An 18689-nucleotide genomic window follows, 5' to 3' on the forward strand; every position below is an offset into this window, starting at 1 on the left:
GAGAGGCCCAGGAGGCGGGGGAGGGCGCTGCCCTGGGGGAAAGGGCTGGGAGAGGCCCAGGAGGCAAGGAAGGGCATTGCCCCAGGAACCGGGCAGGGCTGGGAGATGCCCAGGGGGCAGGGTACTGGCTCTGCTCTGTCAGGGGAGAGGCCCAGGAGGCAGGGGAGGGCATTGCCCAGGCCTGCCAGGCACCTGGAAGCCGTTGAGATCGGTGAAGAAGGTGTCCTCGCTGGCGATACTGGTGCTGAGGCGCAGGGCCATCTCCTTGTTGACGTGGTCGCGGATGTCCACCAGGCAGGACACATCCAGGGACAGACCCTCCACCCCTGCAAAGCAGAGGGCTGAGATCACCTAACCCGCCCTTGCCAGTGGAATGCCAGGGACCCTGCTGAGCACCAGTGCCCCCAGCCCCTGCAGCACAGCACAGCCCACCCTGCACGGCCCTCACCTGGCACGTTGTAGAGCCGCACCACCTGCTGCACATGCTGATAGTAGCTGGCCACCTCCGAGAAGAAGGGTCCCTCAGTCACCCGCACCACAGGCGGCTCCTTAGGGGCATAGGGCTGTGAAAGGAACAAGGGCAGCCTGACACAGTGCAGCAGGCACGAGGGAGGGGAGGTGTAACGGCCTGGACCCCTCTGTCCCACCAGCCCTCCCGAGGCCCCCTCCACAAGCCTCAGTGCCCAGCTGCTCCTAGGGCCCTGAGTCCCTGTACCTTGGCGTCGCCATCCGGCAGGAAGAGGTAGGCCCCACTCTTGTCCTTGGCGCTCCTGGTGCCATAAATGAGGAACTCGCTGCTCAGCCTGTGCTCCTCCCCAGCCCGCCGGATGCTCTGCAAGGAAGCAGGCCAGGCAGGCAGTGAGTGCGTGGGCGCCAGGCACACTATGCTGCCCCCCGCCCGCCCCCCTACTCACCTGCAGCAGGCCCGTGAGGCCCGAGAAGCAGGCCTGCATGTGCTGGTTGTCCAGGCAGAAGTCGTCAGAGGTGGCAGGGACGACGCGCACGGGGAAGACCTCGCGCGGGCGCACTGGCAGGTCACGCCCGTGCAGGTGGATGTGCACTGATGATGTCAGCGTGCTGTGGCTGTCGAATGACTTGTACAACTGCAGGACGCTGAGGCCCAGTGCTGGCAGCCGGGTCATGATGGACACCTGCCAATCAGAGGGGAGACGAGAGTGAGAATGTTTGTAATGTTTTGTCTGAATGCTCTGTGTGTGTGTGTGTGTGTGTGTGTGTGCGTGTGTGTGTGCGCGTGTGTGTGTGTGTACGCGCCTCAGTTCCCCCACGTGTTACTCAAATGTCTAGGTGGTGGGACAAGCGTGTGTGATCCTTGCAGAGACCCCTAGAGGGCAGGGAGGGCAGGGGTGACTGCCTGGGCACAAACAATGGCTGACACTCTGCCGGAGCCCATCCTCTGCAAGAATCAGCGGGAGGTGCTGGAGAACAAAGTGAGAGGTGGAGACCAGGTGACCTGTTTGCCCCAGAAAGAGACAAAGGCCAGAGGAGGGGTAAACTAGGCTGGGCTGCTGGAAGCTGGTCAGTCTGCGCCTGGGAGACTGAAGAGGGGAAAGCCCAGGGTTCCGGGCTTAGGGGGATTCCCCCCACCCCATCTAACAGGATCTGTTCTACACTGTGTTCCTGACGACTAATAACCCTTCTGTTTTCTATGCTGGCTGCGAGTCACTGCTGACTGCAGAACTGGGATGCATGGCTCCTTTGGGGCCATGTAAGGGTTCCTCAGGTGCCCCATTCAGGTGGACTCTGTGGGGAGCTCACAGCATGAACAGGAGCGCTGAATGCACCGAGGTCAGACCCAGCTGGCGCTGAACCCAAGGAGGTTTGCCCTAGGGACTGTGTGCCCTGAGGGGAGACATACTGCCCTGGAGTGCTGTCTGATTTCATTCAGAGCGGTTCCAGAGCAGCGGGCACAGGGCATGGAGGGGACCCTGCACAAGCCAGGGTGGGCAGGGCTGTGTGTGCCAGGGGGTGGAGGAGAGCCCTGTGGAGCTGCTGAGGCGGACTATTGGGTGTGTGCAGTGGCGGGTGGATGTGGGAGCTCGGGGTGTACAGAGTGAGGTGTGCACGGTGGGGGGTGGGGACTGCTGCCAAGGGCACTGTGTGTCTGGTAGGTTTTGCCCGGTTCAGGGCATCCCCAGTGAAGTGGGGTGAGGCCGCAGCCTCCTCCTGTACCTGGTAGACATCGGGCACCATATCTGTGGCTGAGCTCCACTGGGCGCTGAGCTGGACGGCCAGGGGCTGCCCCTCCTCAGAGAGCACACGGACACGCGGAGAGTTCACCAGCAGTGAGACCACACTGAGCCGCTCCTGCTCCAGCGGGTTAAACAACACCACAAACCTGGATGGGGACAGCGCTCAGCCACATGATGTCCCTGATCCTCGACAGCCCCCAGCCCCCACCGACCCCAGGCCCTGACCCCCGACAGCCTCTGATCCCTGACAGCCTCTAATCCCTGACAGCTCCCAGCCCCCCACCGACCCCAGACCCTGATCCCCGACAGCCCCAGGCCCTGATCCCCAACAACCCATGATCCCTGACAGCCCCCAGCACCCAACGGACCCCAGGTCCTGATCCCCGACAGCTCCAGCCCCTGATCCCCAACAGCCTCTGGTCCCTGACAGCCCCCAGCACCCAACAGACCCCAGGCCCTGATCCCCGACAGCCCCAGCCCCTGATCCCCAACAGTCTCTGATCTCTGACAGTCCCCAGCACCCAACGGACCCCAGGCTCTGCTCCCCGACAGCTCCCAGCCCCCCACAGACCCCAGCCCATGATGCCTGACAGCCCCCAGCACCCAACGGACCGCAGGCCCTGATCCCCAACAGCCTCTGATCCCTGATCCCCAACAGCCCCTGATCCCTGACAGCCTCCAGCCCCCCACCGAACCCAGCCCATGATCCCTGACAGTCCCCAGCACCCAATGGACCCCAGGTCCTGATCCCCAATAGCCCCAGCCCCTGATCGCCGACAGCCCCCAGCCCCTCACAGACCCCAGGCCCTGATCTCTGACAGCCCCTGATCCCCGACAGCCCCCAGCCCCCCATGGACCCCAGACCATGATCCCTTACAGACCCCAGCACCCAACGGACCCCAGCCCCTGATCCCCGACAGCCCCAGCCCCTGATCCCCGACAGCTTCTGATCCCCGACAGCCCACAGCACCCAACGGACCCCAGGCCCTGATCCCTGACAGCTCCCAGACCCCCACAGACCCCAGCCCATGATGCCTGACAGTCCCCAGCACCCAAGGACACAGGTCCTGATCCCCAACAGCCCCAGCCCCTGATTGCTGACAGCCCCCAGCCCCTCACAGACCCCAGACCATGATCCCTTACAGCCCCCAGCACCCAACAGACCCCAGGCCCTGATTCCCGACAGCCCCAGCTCCTGATCCCTGACAGCCCCTGATCCCTGACAGCCTCCAGCCCCCCACGGACCCCAGCCCCTGATCCCTGACAGCTCCTGATCCCTGACAGCCCCCAGCCCCCCACAGACCCCAGCCCCTGATCCCAACAGCCCCTGATCCCTGACAGCCCCTGATCCCTGACAGCCCCCAGCCCCCCACAGACCCGAGCCCCTGATCCCTTACAGCCCCCAGCATCCAAACGGACCCCAGGCTCTGATCCCTGACAGCCCCCAGTCCCCCACAGACCCCAGCCCCTGATCCCAACAGCCCCTGATCCCTGACAGCCCCTGATCCCTGACAGCCCCAGTCCCCCACGGACCCCAGCCCCTGATCCCTGACAGCCCTCAGTCCCCCACAGACCCCAGCCCATGATCCCCGATAGCCTCAGCCCCCAACGGCCCCCAGCCCTGATCATCCCCAATCACCCCAAGGCCCCTATCCCCTGTAGTGGCACCAAGTCTTGTATAAAAGGGTTCAAATGAGGTGTCTAAGAGCAGGTTATGGTTTGCTGGGTATGGTGATGCTGTCTGTGTGTGTGTATCATTTTGCAGTTGAAGTTATGAATATTGGTTCTGTACTTGTATCTCAATGTGTTTTGAGTCTAAGTAGTCTCAGTGAAGCATGTGGTCAGCTTCTTGAGAAAGGAATTTGCAGATTAAGTGCCCAGTCAAGAACACTTCACTGACAATGGACTTTGGGAGATGCCAACCCACATCTGAGCTTTCCTGGGAACATTCAAACTAACATGTAAACAACGGCATTGGCCTGCAAACTGAGTCATGTATGAACATGTGACTTGCCCGTGTGACTCCGAACTCCATCTTGCTGTTGTGATTTTCCACAGTAAGAACAAAGGAGTGTCCTCCCATGGGCAAAGAATATAAAATGCCCTGGAAACCCCTCCATTTTGTCTTCAATCCTGCTTCTGACCTCTGGAAGGACTTTGCTACAAACTGAACATCTGAACAAAGGACTGAATGACCCATCCCAGCTGGAGATGTTCCAGAGACTTAATTTGAACCTGCAGTTTATTCCATCAGTGCTACAAGCCTAACCAAGAACTCTGCCATTACTGTATGGAATTGACTCCTTTAACCAATTCTAGCTCTTCATCTATATTTCTTTCTTTTTATGAATAAACCTTTAGATTCTGAAGAACTGGCAACAGCGTGTTTTGTGGGTACGATCTAACTTGTATATTGACCTGGGTCTGGGGCTTGGTCCTTTGGGATCGAGAGAACCTTTTTTCTTTTACTGGGGTGTTGGTTTTCATAACCAGCCATCCCCATAACGAGTGCAACTGGTAGTGATGCGGGAAACTGGAGTGTCAAAGGGAATCGCTTGTGTGGCTTGTGGTTAGCCAGTGGGGTGAGACTGAAATCCTCTCTGTTTGGCTGGTTCGGTGTGCAAAGGAAACCCAGCCTTGGGCGGTGACTGTCCAGCTCTGAGCAATTTGTCTGAATTGATACTCTCAGAAGTGTCCTGCCAAAGAGGCTGCATCATTACAGCCCTCAGCCCCCAACGGCCCCCAGTCCCTGATCCCCGATGGTCCCCAGACTCTGCTGGCCCCCACAGCCTCCGACCTGATGGCTCCCCACAACCTTTGGCCCCTGAGAGCCCCCCACCTCCGATGGCGCCTCCAGCCCCTAGCATTCGACAGCCCTCTGACAGCCTCCAGCCCCCAAAGGACCCCAGCAGTGGCAGGTTAGAGTGAATAGAGCGCTCAGCCACAGGGGCAGGCCTGGCCCCGGCAGCTCCCAGGACAGAATGAACACAGGGAGGGGCCTGTCCCTCCCACCAGGCCCTGCCCCAGCCCAGAGCTGGGTGTGCACCTGGGCGATGTGTCCAACCTGATGATGGTTTTCTCAGGCAGCGAGTCCTGGTTGAGGCGCATGTCGTCCTGGCAGAGAGGAGCTGAGTCAGCACCATAATGCTCCCAAGAGAGCACCCCCAGCCCAAGCACCCCTCTAGGCAGAAAGGCAGAGAGAGGGAGTGGGGCAGGCCCCCACCGTGCAAAGGGGTGCAGAGAGCTGCTCCTGGGGAGCGCCCTGATGGTGGGGGTCACCCCCGAATGCAGGCAGGGGCAGGGCAGTAGAGCTGAGGGATGGGGATTGGGGCTGAAGTCTGGATCAAGGCAGGGAGGTTGGGGTCAACGATGTGACTGAGGCTGAAGTCAGGGCAGCGGGGCCGGGATCAGGGTCAGGGCAGTGGGGGCGGGATCAGGGTCAGGGCAGCGGGGCTGGAGTCAGAGAAGTGGGGCTGGGCTGGGGTCAGGGCAGTGAGGCTGGGCTGGGGTCAGGGATCAGGGTCAGGGCAGGGGGGCCGGGCTGGGGTCAGGGCAGTGGGGCCGGGATCAGGGTCAGGGCAGCGGGGCCAGGCCAGGATCAGGGCAGGTGGGAGGGGTTGGGGTCAGAGCAGTGGGGCCAGGGCCAGACCCAGGTCAGGGTAGGGGGGCAGAGTTGGGGTCAGGGCAGCAGGGCTGGATCGGGGGCAGGGCAGGGGGGCCGGGATCAGGGTCAGAGCAGCGGGGCCAGGCCAGGATCAGGGCAGGTGGGAGGGGTTGGGGTCAGGGCAGTGGGGCCGGGGCCAGACCCGGGTCAGGGCAGGGGGACTGGGATCAGGGTCAGGGCAGGGGGGTCGGGCTGGGGTCAGAGCAGTGGGGCTGGGATTAGGTTCAGGGCAGCGGGGCTGGGATCAGGGTCAGGGCAGTGGGGCTGGGCCGGGGTCAGGGCAGCGGGGCCAGGATCAGGGTCAGGGCAGCGGGGCCGGGGTCAGGGTCAGGGCAGCGGGGCCGGGGTCAGAGAAGTGGGGCTGGGCTGGGGTCAGGGCAGTGAGGCTGGGCTAGGGTCAGGCAGTGGGGCTGGGCCGGGGTCAGGGATCAGGGTCAGGGCAGGGGGGCCGGGATCAGGGTCAGGGCAGTGGGGCTGAGCCGAGCCGAGGTCAGAGCACTGGGGCCGGGCCAGGGTCAGGCAGGGGCGCTGGGATCAGGGTCAGGCCAGGGGGGCCGGGCTGGGGTCAGGGTGTGGGACTGGGCCGCGGTCAGGCAGTGAGGCCAAGGTCAGGGCCGGGGCCAGGGCGTGGGGCTGGACCAGGGTCAGAGCAGCAGGGCCGGGATCAGGGTCAGGGCAGCAGGGCTGGGATCAGGGTCAGACAGCAGGGCCGGGCCAGGGTCAGAGCAGTGGGATCGGGCCAGAGTCAGGGCACGGGGGCTGGGATCAGGGTCAGGGCAGGGGGGCCGGGCTGGGGTCAGGGCAGGGGGGCTGGACTGGGCCAGGGCGGGGGCTGGGCGGGGGTCAGGCAGTGAGGCCAAGGTCAGGGCCGGGGCCAGGGTGTGGGGCTGGACCAGAGTCAGGGCAGAGGGGCTGGGCCGGGCCGAGGTCAGAGCAGCGGGGCCAGGCCAGAGTCAGGGCACGGGGGCTGGGATCAGGGTCAGGGCAGGGGGGCCGGGCTGGGGTCAGGGCAGCGGGGCTGGACTGGGCCAGGGCGAGGGCTGGACTGGGGTCAGGCAGTGAGGCCAAGGTCAGGGCCGGGGCCGGGGCCGGGGCAGGGGCACAGGGCCGGGCTCACCGTGCCAAGGAAGGGCCCTGCGGCGTCATAGTGATAGGACTCCTTCTCGCCCAGCACCAGGTAGTGCGCGGCATTGCTGATGATGCGTTTCAGGTTCACCAGGGAGTGGAGCAGCCTGGGCAGCCGGGCCGGAGCCGCGAGGGAAAGGCACAGAGAGAATCAGCGTCACCGCTCCCCCGCCAGCCTCTCCCCCACAGGGACCCCCCAGGCAGGGTTCACCCACCCGGCTCCCCCCGCCATTCCCGTGGCTCAGGGCCGTACCTCACACCGTAATCCACCACGACGGCCTCTTTAGCGGTGCCCGTGATGGCGTCGTGGTGCTGGAAGAGCCCCAGGGCACGCCGGGCCTCGGTCAGCAGGGCGTAATCTGAGAGCGGGTATCTGCTGTCCATGCCAGCGTGCCGGGCGTGACTCAGCGCTAGGCTATACAGGATCTCTGCGCCCCTGGGCCGGACACAGACCCATGAGCCACAGCTCCTCCCCACACACACGCCTCGCCCTGCGCCCGAACCCCTGCACCCTGCCCCCAAATCCTCCTGTCTCACCCCCCCAAATCCTCCCTCGCTCCACCCCCACACGCCCCTCATGCCACTCCCAAATCCCCCTCACCCCAGCCCCAAATATCCCCTCTCCTCACCCCCACATCCCCCCTTGCGCCGCCCCTGAACTCTCTCACCCTGTGCATGAACCCCCTCACCCTGCCCCCAAATCCATCTGTCCTGCCCCCTCGAATCCTCCCTCGCTCCACCCTCACACCCCCCTTGCGCCACCCCCGAATTCCCCTTGCCCTGCCCCCGAATCCCACCTCGCCCTGTGCCCAAATCCCCCCTCACCCTGCCCACAAATCCCCGTCCCGCCCCTCGAATCCTCCTTGCTCACCCCCACATCCCCCCACACCGCCAGAATCCCCCTCGCCCCAGCCCAAATAACCCCTTGCCTCACCCCACATCCCCTTGCGCTGGCCATGAATCCCCCTCGCCCCAGCCCCAAATATCCCCTCGCCTCATCCCAACATCCCCCCTTGTGCCACCCCTAAACTCTCTCACCCTGTGCCTGAACCCCCTCAACGCACCCCCACAACCTCCCCTCACCTGCCCCGAATCCCCCTCACCCTGCTCCCAAATCCCACCTTGCTCCACCCCCACATCCCTTGCGCCGCCCCCGAATCCTCTCACTCCGCCCCAAATATCCCTCACCTCACTCCCGCATCCCCCTTGTGCCGCCCCCGAATCCCCCTTGCCCCAGCCTCAAAATATCCTCTCTCCTCACCCCCACACTCCCCTCTGCTGATGCCCCCAAGTCCCTCACCCAGCCCAATATCCCCCTTGCCCACCCACTCCCCCTCGCGCTGCCCCGATCCCCTCACGCCCAGCCCCAAATATCCCTTCACCTCACCCTATCTCCGCTCGCGCTGCCCCCGAATCCCCCTTGCCCCAGCCTCAAATATCCTCTCGCCTCATCCCCACATCCCCCCTTGCCCTGCCCCCGAACCCTCTCGCCCTGTGCCTTTACCCCCTCAATGCACCCTGCAACCCCCCCTCACCCCGCCCCTGAATCCCTCCTCGCCCTGTGCCCAAATCCCCCCTCGCTCTGCCCCTGAATCCTGGCCCCCTGAATCTGCCCTGTGCCCTGAATCTCCCCTCCCCTGAAATTCCCCCAGCTGTGTGCCCTGAGTCCCGGCCCACCAAGCTCCTGCCCCCATCTGCCCCACCCCCAAACCTGTCATTGATTGTGCCCAGCTCCTTCCAGCCCAGCCCCTGCCTGCCCCACTCCTGCCCGTTCCCAGCCGCAGCCTCACATCCTCACCGGAGATGGGCCTCCAGCACGCGATCCAGGCTCTTGTAGAAGGGCCGGGAGGTGTAGTAGCCCGTCCAGTAGTGGTCCTCACGGTCCGCGTAGGAGAAGAAGTCACCGCTTAGCACAGGGAAGCCAGGCGGCTTAAATCCCGGGACGATCCCAGTCCTCTTGGAGAGAGCGTCAAAGTAATCGGAGAGGGTCCCGAACTGCGCCTGCAGGGAGAGCATGGCCCCATTCCATCCATGAGCCAGGTGGGCCCCCGGCACCAATGAGAGGGTGGGTGGAACCCCCCTACTCCGGGATGACCAGGACCTGGGAATAGGTGACAAGGGATGGATCACTCGAAAACTGCCCTGTTCTGTTCATTCCCCTGAAACACCTGGTATTGGCCACCGCCAGCAGACAGGACATGGGGCTGGATGGACCTTTGAGCTGACCCAGTCTGGCTGCTCTTAAGACTGCAGCCAGCTGAGGCCCCAGGCCAGTAAGAAACCAACAGAGCATCTGGAAAGCAGGTACACTGGCAAGGCTGGAGTTCTGACAGCTACACTGCACATGCAGGTTCCCCAGGTCCCCCCCATCCCACAGGGGGTGGCTGGGGCTCCCCAACCCCCTATCTCACAGGTAGTGTGCGGGGCTCATCATAGACCTTCTGGAATCCCACAGGCATGAGTGGGGCTTGTTGTAATAAATCATAGACTCGTAGACTATCAGGGTTGGAAGGTACCTCAGGAGGGCATCAAGTCCCACTCCCTGCTCAAAGTAGGACCAACCCCAAACTGCGCCTACAAACGGACTCACTTGTGAGACTAGCTGTGGGAAGTGGCTAGAGGCTGCTCTGGGGTCCCCGTGACCTGTGCTGGGGAGGAGGGAGCCGGTTGGCAGCCAGCCTGCGCTAGTGCAACCCAACCGGCCTCCCAACAGAAGCCCAGGCCTCGTCAGAGCCAGGGTGTGGCAATGAGGCCCCACCAGTGGACAAGAGGGGAGGCCGGGCCTAGCACCCCCACCCCTTCGTCCCCGAGAAGAGGCTCTGGGGAGGGCTGGCTACCGGAGGGAACTGCTGACTGAAAGGAGCGGCAGGGCAAGCTTCACCGTCCAGGCCCCCAAGACGTGCTGTGCCGTCATTTGGCTTCTGTCGCCCTGAGCCTGGGAGATGTCCTGACCAGGCTAGGCCAAGACGAGGCCACATCCACCGGCTCCAGCTCCATGCCAACAACTGCCTGGCATGGCAGACTTTGTCACCCCTCCCATGTGCCCTTCTCCTTCCCAACCATATTCCTTCTCTTCCTTATCGCTCCCTTTTCCTGTCCCTCGAACAGGTCTGGTTTCACCGGCCCAAGCTGTGTGTCCTGCTGCCCTGCCATGAGCCTGGGAGCAGCCAGAGGCATGGCCAGCCAGCTCAACGCTGGGACGTGTTTGCCAGGTCTCAGCATGGCTGCGCGCTGGGCCTATTTCTCCACCAGGGAGGCTGCATGGATGAGCTGGCGCTGGACTTTCCTCTCCCCAGCTGTTTGGTTGGTTTGGCCTTCTAGGAAATGGGCTCGGAGAACTATAGCACAGCCACCGCTCCAGCCCAGCTCAGCAAAGCCTGCTCCCAGAGGGGCCCCAGACAGCCTGGAGAGGGCTGGCAGCTGTCAGACAAGGGGCTTGCCTTCTGAAGAAGGTCAAGGAAAGTGTGGGCCTCTTACTGAATGGGGGAGGCAACCCAGTGACAGAGGATGTGGAAAAAGCTAATGTACTCAATGCTTTTTTTGCCTTTGTCTTCATGAACAAGGTCAGCTCCCAGACTACTGCACTGGGCAGCAAAGCATGGCGAGGAGGTGACCAGCCCTCTGTGGAGAAAGAAGTGGTTCGGGACTATTTAGAAAACCTGGATGAGCACAAGTCCATGGGGCCAGATGTGCTGCATCCGAGGTTGCTAAAGGAGTTGGCAGATGTGATTGCAGAGCCATTGGCCATTATCTTTGAAAACTCACGGCGAGTGGGGGAGGTCCCAGATGACTGGAAAAAGGCTAATGTAGTGCCCATCTGTAAAAAAGGGAAGGAAGAGGATCTGGGGAGCTACAGGCCAGTCAGCCTAACCTCAGTCCATGGAAAAATCATGGAGCAGGTCCTCAAGGAATCAATTCTGAAGCACTTAGAGGAGAAGAAAGTGATCAGGAACAGTCAGCATGGATTCACCAAGGGCAAGTCATGCCTGACTAACCTAATTGCCTTCTATGGGGCGATAACTGGGTCTGTGGATGAGGGGAAAGCAGTGGACATGTTATTCCTTGACTTTAGCAAAGCTTTTGATACGGTCTCCCACAGTATTCTTGCCGGCAAGTTAAAGAAGTTTAGGCTGGATGAATGGACTATAAGGTGGATAGAAAGCTGGCTAGATCGTCGGGCTCAACAGGTAGTGATTGTCACGTAGTGTGGGGGAGTCCGGTCCTGCACCCCTCTTCCTGGGACCCACAGTGACTCTCAGCCAGCCAGTAAAACAGAAGGTTTATTGGACAACAGGAATGCAGGTTACAGCAGAGCTTGGAGACCCAACCAGGACTCCTCAATCGAGTCCTTCTCGGGGTTCAGGGCGCTTGAATCCCAGCATAGTCTTCCCTGAATTCCCCCACCCAGCCCCAAACCAAAACTGAACTGCCCCTCCTCCAGCCGGCCGATTCCTTTGTCCAGCTTCCCAGGCCAAGGTGCTAACCCCCCCCCCCTTACCTGGCTCAGGTTACAGGCTTAAAGATCCTGTCCCTCACCTAAAGACATCCCCAGCTCTCCCATCCCCCACACAGACAGACCCTACTCCATCACAGTGATCAATGGCTCCATGTCTAGTTGGCAGTTGGTATCAAGCGGAGTGCCCCAAGGGTCGGTCCTGGGGCCGGTTTTGTTCAATATCTTCATTAATGATCTGGAGGATGGCGTGGCCTGCAACATCAGCAAGTTTGCAGATGATACTAAACTGGGAGGAGTGGTAGATACGTGGGCGGGGACAGGATACAGAGGGACCTAGACCAGGGGTGGCCAACCTGTGGCTCTGGAGCCAGATGTGGCTCTTCAGAAGTTAATACGAGGCTCCTTGTACAGGCACTGACTACAGGGCTGGAGCTAGAGGCACCAACTTTCCAATGTGCGGGGGGATGCTCACTGCTCAATCCCTGGCTCTGCCACAGGCACTGCCCCCACTTCACCCCTTCCTGCTCCCTCCCCTGAGCCTGCAGTGCCCTCGTTCCTTCCCTTTTCCCCCCAGAGCCTCCTGCATGCCATGGAACAGTTGATCAGGAAATGCTGGGAGGAAGGGGGGAGGCACTGATTGGCAGAGCTGCCGGTGGGCAGGAGGCGCTGGAAGAGGGGGAGCTGATGTGGGGCTCCTGACTTATTACTGTGGCTCTTTGGCAATGTACATTGGTAAATTCTGGCTCCTTCTCAGGCTCAAATTGGCCACCCCTGACCTAGACAAATTACAGGATTGGGCCAAAAGAAATCTGAGGAGGTTCAACAAGGACAAGTGCAGAGTCCTGCACTTAGAACGGAAGAATCCCATGCACTGCTACAGACTAGGGACCAAGTGGCTAGGCAGCAGTTCTGCAGAAAAGGATCTGGGGTTACAATGGACGAGAAGCTGGATATGAGTCAGCAGTGTGTCCTTGTTGCCAAGAAGGCTAACGGCATTTTGGGCTGTATAAGTAGGGGCATTGCCAGTAGATTGAGGGACGTGATCATTCCCCTCTATTCGACACTGGTGAGGTCTCATCTGGATACTGTGTCCAGTTTTGGGCCCCATGCTACAAGAAGGATGTGGACAAATTGGAGAGTCCAGCAGAGGGCAACAAAAATGGTTAGGGGGCTGGAGCACATGACTCATGAGGAGAGGCTGAGGGAACTGGGATTGTTTAGTCTGCAGAAGAGAAGAATGAGGGAGGATTGAATAGCGCTTTCAAACTAACCTGAAGGTTCAAAAAGATGGATCTAAGACTGTTCTCAGTGGTACCTAAGACTGAGCAGAAAAAAACGGAGTACATGGTCTCAATGCAGGGGGGGAGGTTTCCGTTGGTATTAGGGAAGAAGAAAAAATTCACTAGGAGAGGTTGTGAAGTAACTGGATGGTTACCAGGGAGTGGTAGGGATCCCTTCCTTAGAGGTTATTAAGGTCAGGCTTGAGAAAGCCCGGGGTGGGATGATTTAGTTGGGGTTGGTCCTGCCTTGAGCAAGGGGTTGGACTAGACACCTCCTGAGGTCCCTTCCAACTCTGTGATTCTGTGATTCTGATTCTGAAGCCACGCAGCGCCATCCCTGGGCACTAGGGACGCTGCTCCAGGGAACACTTCCCATTGCAAATGCTTTGACAGGTTTTCCTTCTTCCTGCACCTTCGGTAGAAGGGGCCAGGCCATTCAGTGGGGTGCGTGCCTGGCACTGAGCGGGCAGAGGACTCCCTAGGCCAAATCCCAGGCCTCCTTTAGCCCTGTTTAACATGGGACATTGACAGGGTCGTGTTAACACCTGTGACTCTTTGGGTTCATATTCCATCAAGACTAATATAACTCCCTGCACCGCCCGGTGTCCTCCAGGGGGTGTGGCTCCACCCCCACACTCCCGGCATCCCCCAGGGGGTGGGGCTCCACCCGCACACCCCCAGCATTCCCCAGGGGGCAGGGCTCCCCCCAACATCCCTGGCATTCCCCAGGAGGCGGGGCTCCCCTCACACATCCCCGGCATCCCCCAGGGAGCAGGGCTTCCCCCCACATCCCTGGCATCCTCCAGGGGGTGGGGCTCCACCCGCACACCCCGGCATTCCCCAGGAGGCGAGCTCCCCCCCACTTCCCTGACATCCCCCAGGGGGCGGGTGGGGCTCTCCTGGACCCCCCAGCACGTCCCAGCTGCAGCCCCTTGGGAGTCCAGTGCAGTACCTGCACGTGCAGGCTGGGGTGGGCGTTGAGGAAGTCGAAGAGGCGCTGGTAGTTGAGGAACTGGGCGTCCCACTCCTGGGGCTTGTCATAGCGGAAGTCGTCTCCCAGAGGCACCAGCAGCACCTTGCTGCGGAACAGCTTGGACTTCTTTCGGTACTGGTCCAGCAAGAGGTGTGCCCTGCGGTGGAACACGGCGAGAGCCCTCAGGGGGCTGGGCCAGCAGGTGCAGGCTGCACGCCCCGGAGCCAACCAAGAAGGCTCAGCCTTGGGCCGAGTGGTGGGGCATAGCTCACTCACCGTTCGGCCACATTGGCCTCAGTGATGGCTCTGGGTGGCACCTTCCATGGACAGTTGATCCTGCCTCCTGGCAGGCGCTTGAAGTCAAACTGGCAGCAGATCTTGGGGTCAGGGCCGCAGGTGTGGGGCACATCGTAGCTGTAGAAGGGCATCATGTGGCAGAAGATATCAGTGCTGGAGTCTGGGTCTGCAGAGAAGCAGCCAGCTGAGTCGGTGTGCCCACCCCGGGCACCGTCTGCCTGTGCTTGGCTGTCACAGCTGAGCAGGCAGTAGCCGTACCAGCCGGGCAGCACCAGGGCACTCCTAGGGAAGGCAGCGCCCATGCTGGGGGTGGGCCTGGCCCCAGGTTAGCGGGATGGGAAGCAGCCAAGTGGGAGTGGAGGAGAGGCTGTGGCAGAGCAGCAGCTGCCCGCTGGCCACGAAGGCGCTGGCTAGCAAGAGTCAGGGCAGAGCAGGCGAGCAGCCAGCGTGCCATGCCCCCCAGGCCCTACCCATGGGAGTTCGGGATGGGGGGGAGTCACATGGCACCCCGGAAGGGCCTCCCACCCAGCCAAGAGCCAGGAGGGGGTGCCACCAGAGCCAGGAATGGCAGCAGTGGGGCCATGGCCCAGGGAAGGGGAGCCCAGCTTGCCTGCACTCCAGCTCCAGCAGCCCCAGGCCAGGGCAGGATGGGGCAGCCGCACCCGAAGGACGCTGGGACCCAGCCACACAAGGGACGGGAGCAGCGGGGGGCCCTGGCAGGGCAGGCTCAGCTCAGCCCCAGAGGCCCCCAGAGTCCCTCACGGACTGGGACGGGTGGCAGAGGGCTGCTCCTTGGCTGAATGTGGGCAGGGATCACTGTGCCACCAGGAAAGAGGGCAGCAGCCGTCACCCACCCCCAACTCCAGGAAGCCCCTCACCCCACCTCTGGTCCAGCCCTCTCACCCCAGGTCTGCCTCCACATGAACTCCAGGCTGTGAGTGGCAGCGAAGTGCTTCTTGATGGCGTAGTGCACCCTCTGGATCAGCATGCTGGTCAGGTTGGCGCGTCTCAGCAGGTAGGGCATGGTGGCGCTGTGCCCAAAGGGGTCGATGGCCCAGCCGGACCGCGGGGTCACACCTGCAGGCAGTTGCCCCACAGACTTCTTAGGGCACTTTGCACCCGGAAGGCACCGAGTGAGGCTGGGTGGGGCGGGCCTGGCGCCCCCCCAAGGGCATGGCCCCAGGTGTGGGCAGCACACCCAGCTCCACAGCCCCCACAGCCCTTTGGCCACGGGCACAGATGTGAGGAGACAAGGGCCGGGCGGGTCTGTGCTGCCCCTGCCCCATTCACTCACCGATGTTCTTCTCCAGCCACTGGTGCCCCTCAATCAGCTGGTCGATCATGGCGAAGTAGTGGGAATTGGCCTCGTCAGGCATCACCCAGCCACCCGTCACCATCTCCAGTTGCCCACTGCCAACCAGCCTGCAGGGAGCACCAGAGAGTCAGGGACAGAGAGAGGGCTCACAGCCAGCACCCCTGCCCCATGGCCTGTGCCCCCACCTCAAGGCCAGCGCCCCACAGCCAGCACCCCTGCCCCATGGCCTGTGCCCCCGCCTCACGGCCAGCGCCCCACAGCCAGCACCCCTGCCCCATGGCCTGTGCCCCCACCCCACAGCCAGCACCCCTGCCTCACAGTCAGCGCCCCACAGCCAGCGCCCCACGGCCAGCACCCCCACCCCATGGCCAGCACCCCTGCCACATGCACGGCCAGCACTCCCACCCCACAGCCAGTGCTCCCACCCCACAGCACCTCCTGTAGGCACACCCAACAGCCAGTGCCCCACCCCACTTCCAGTGCCCCCACCCCACTGCCAGCGCCCTGCCCTATGGCCAGAACCTCTGCCCCACGGCACCTCCTGCAGGCTTACCCAACAGCCAGTGCCCCCACTCCATGGCCAGTACCCCCATATCTCCATTGAGTGCCCAGGCTGGGGAGAGCCAGTGCTGTCCCTGCCCACTAGGCACAGGCTGTGGCACCCCCTACCTGCGCACCGCAGCACGTTTCTGGGTGCTGATGTTGTCCCACCACTTGGAGAAGAAGGAGATCTCGGACCAAATGAAGCGGCGGCGCGGGTCCTCCTGCAGCTTCAGCACCATGCTGTTCAGGATGTGCTGCGTCTGGTCTGCGAAGTACTTCTCAAAGGTCTTGATCCAGCCTGCACAACAAGCACAGGGCAGGGCCTGAGTGAGGAGCCCTGCCTGCGGGGCTACGTTTCCTCTAAGCTGCATGGCCATATTAACTGCTGTGCAGGCACTCAAGGCTGCAGCAGGGAGATATTCCTCTCCCTCGCCCTCAGCCCCAGCCCCAACCCAGCCTGGCCCAGACCTGCTGCGGCTGGGGGAAGGATGCCCTTCTCCCAGGCCCTGTGACACTCTGTACCTCGGCGGATCACCCTGCACCCCCATGTTCATCCTTATAATACGATTGTGTGGTATCCAGTGCAAAGTTTGTCGTGTCGGGTGTCTTCAGAAGGCTCATGATGCACTGAGCATTGTTGTTATAGTGAGGTTATAGGTTATAATTTCATGTATATAGTTATGAGGCTGAAAATGTGTCTTCATGGCTTAAAACAAGCCCAGGCAAAACTCTCCAGGAACAGAGGGGCAGTTCACACCTCATCAGGGCATGTATGGGACAAACTCAGCCCAGCCCCACAAGAACAAAGGACACTGGCCTAGGCAGCAACAAAGGCTCCGTTGGACTCTCGAGGGAGTCACCCCACTTCCCTTGGTTAGTCAGGGACTACAATGAGGTAATGCTCACCTGACCCTGAAGGGGGGCGGGGGCAAAGCCAAGAGGGCAGAAAGAACATGATAAATGAGAGAGACGTTTGTCATGCTCTTCCTCTCTTTTGTAAAAGCAGCAGAGTCCTGTGGCCCCTTATAGACTAACAGACGTATTGGAGCATGAGCTTTGGTGGTGAATGCACCCGACGAATGCATCTGACGAAGTGGGTATTCACCCACGAAAGCTCATGCTCCAAAACATCTGTTAGTCTATAAGGTGCCACAGGACTCTTTGCTGCTTTTACAGATCCAGACTAACACGGCTACCCCTCTGATACTTTTCCTCTCTCTTCCACCTCCATCTACAGACATCATCACCAAGCGACTGAATCCTGATCAAAGGGGAGAGCCTGGCTGAAGGGCAGCCAGCCAGCCTGTGGTGAGAAGCAACTAAGTTTGTAAGGGCACTGAAAGAGTTCAGATCAGTTTAGAATGTGTTTTGCTTTTATTTCATTTGACCACATCTGACTTTTTGTGCTTTCCTTTATAATCACTTAAAAGCTATCTTTGTAGTTAATAAATTTGTTTGTTCTACCTGAAGCAGCGTGTTCGGTTTGAAGAGTCTCAGAGACTCCCCTGGGGATAACAAGCCTGGTACATATCAATTTCTTTGTTAAATTGACAAACTTATGTAAACTTGCAGTGCCCAGTGGGCATAACTGAACACAGCAAGACGGAGGTTCCCAGGGTCGTGTCTGAGACTGGAGATATTGGCTAGTGTCAGTCGGTTGCACAATCCAAGCAGCGGCTGGCCAAAGTGTTCACTCCCGTAGCTGGGAGCAGCTACCATGCCAGAGGCTGTGCGTGAACAGCTCAGGAGTGAGGGTTCTCACAGCAGAGCAGGGTAAGGCTGGTTCCCAGAGTCGAGGACTGGAGTGATCTAGCAGATCACTGGTCCAGATAACACCAGGGGAACATCACAGTGGCATAGAGAAGCCCCTCTCCCGGACCCAGCCTAGTCTGGCCTGCACCTGCTGTGGCTGGGGGAGAGATGTCCCCTGCCCCAGCCCAGGTGCTGCGGTGGAAACTGGGGGGAATCCTCTCTCCCCACTGCAGCCCCAGGGAAGCCTGCACCCCAAACCCCTCATCCCACCCCCATCCACAGCCCTCACCCTCCCCTGCACCCCAACCTTCTGCCCCAGCCCTGAGTCCCCTTCTGCACCCCAAACCCATCAGCCCAGACCCCACCCCAGGCCTGAGGGGGTCCTGTTGTCTGTACCTGCAAGACCTGTCTTGGACTGTGTTCCTGTCATCTAAATAACCCTTCAGTTTTACTGGCTGGCTGAGAGTCCCGGTGAATGGCAGGAAGTGGGGGTGCAGGGCCCTGATTCCCCCACACCCCATGACAGGAACACTGCTGAGAAGCCGAAAGGCCGTGCCTGGGATCCTCTCTCTGTGGGGCCTGGTGGCCATGCCCGGGACCCTTTGCCAGGGGACTCCCCACAGCTCAGCCTAGGGCATTAAGCCCAGGGCCAGGCTCCAAGGCCCCAGCCTGCTCCATGGGCCCCACTCACCTGGGTCATTATGGGAGTGTGGCACCACGAACACCTGCAGGGGCTCTGTGTCCCACTCGTGGGGCTCGTAGGTGATGTCAAAGCCCTGCTTCCACACGCCACCGTCCTGGTTATCAAAGGGCAGCACCGAGGCCACAGCCAGCATCTGCCAGGCCAAGGACCATGCTCAGTGGGAGCAGCCAGCCTGGGGCCGTCAGACCAGCCTCAGCCCCAGCCCCAGACTACTCTGACTCCCCTGCCCTTCACCCTCCCTCTAATTCCCCTGCCCTTCGCCCCCCCACAGGCGACTCCCCCTCTGAACCCCCAGCCCTCTGGAGGTGGCTCCCCCTCTGACCTCTCAGCCCCTCGGCCCCCCTCAGGAGGCTCCCCCTCCGGCCCCCCAG

General features: G+C 61.2%; 1 protein-coding gene across 4 annotated transcripts in view; it reads right to left on the reverse strand.

Annotated features, from left to right (window-relative positions):
• MAN2A2 (mannosidase alpha class 2A member 2) overlaps nt 1-18689 on the reverse strand; it is a 32414-nt gene that overhangs the window by 6117 nt on the left and 7608 nt on the right. For 2 of the 4 annotated variants that reach the window (XM_032794190.2, XM_032794187.2), the window contains exons 4-18: nt 18307-18451; nt 15990-16161; nt 15300-15427; nt 14909-15082; nt 13985-14171; nt 13688-13865; nt 8798-9000; nt 7253-7435; nt 6992-7106; nt 5257-5324; nt 2191-2356; nt 915-1151; nt 716-832; nt 449-563; nt 193-326 (exon numbers count right to left, since the gene is read on the reverse strand). In XM_032794190.2, coding sequence (XP_032650081.1) covers nt 193-326; nt 449-563; nt 716-832; nt 915-1151; nt 2191-2356; nt 5257-5324; nt 6992-7106; nt 7253-7435; nt 8798-9000; nt 13688-13865; nt 13985-14171; nt 14909-15082; nt 15300-15427; nt 15990-16161; nt 18307-18451 — 2322 coding nt within the window. The remainder of the gene's footprint in view (nt 1-192; nt 327-448; nt 564-715; nt 833-914; nt 1152-2190; nt 2357-5256; nt 5325-6991; nt 7107-7252; nt 7436-8797; nt 9001-13687; nt 13866-13984; nt 14172-14908; nt 15083-15299; nt 15428-15989; nt 16162-18306; nt 18452-18689) is intronic. The other 2 variants (XM_032794188.2, XM_032794193.2) reach the window with 2 other exon arrangements.

Source organism: Chelonoidis abingdonii, chromosome 9, assembly GCF_003597395.2.
Source record: "Chelonoidis abingdonii isolate Lonesome George chromosome 9, CheloAbing_2.0, whole genome shotgun sequence".
NCBI lineage: Eukaryota > Metazoa > Chordata > Testudines > Testudinidae > Chelonoidis > Chelonoidis abingdonii.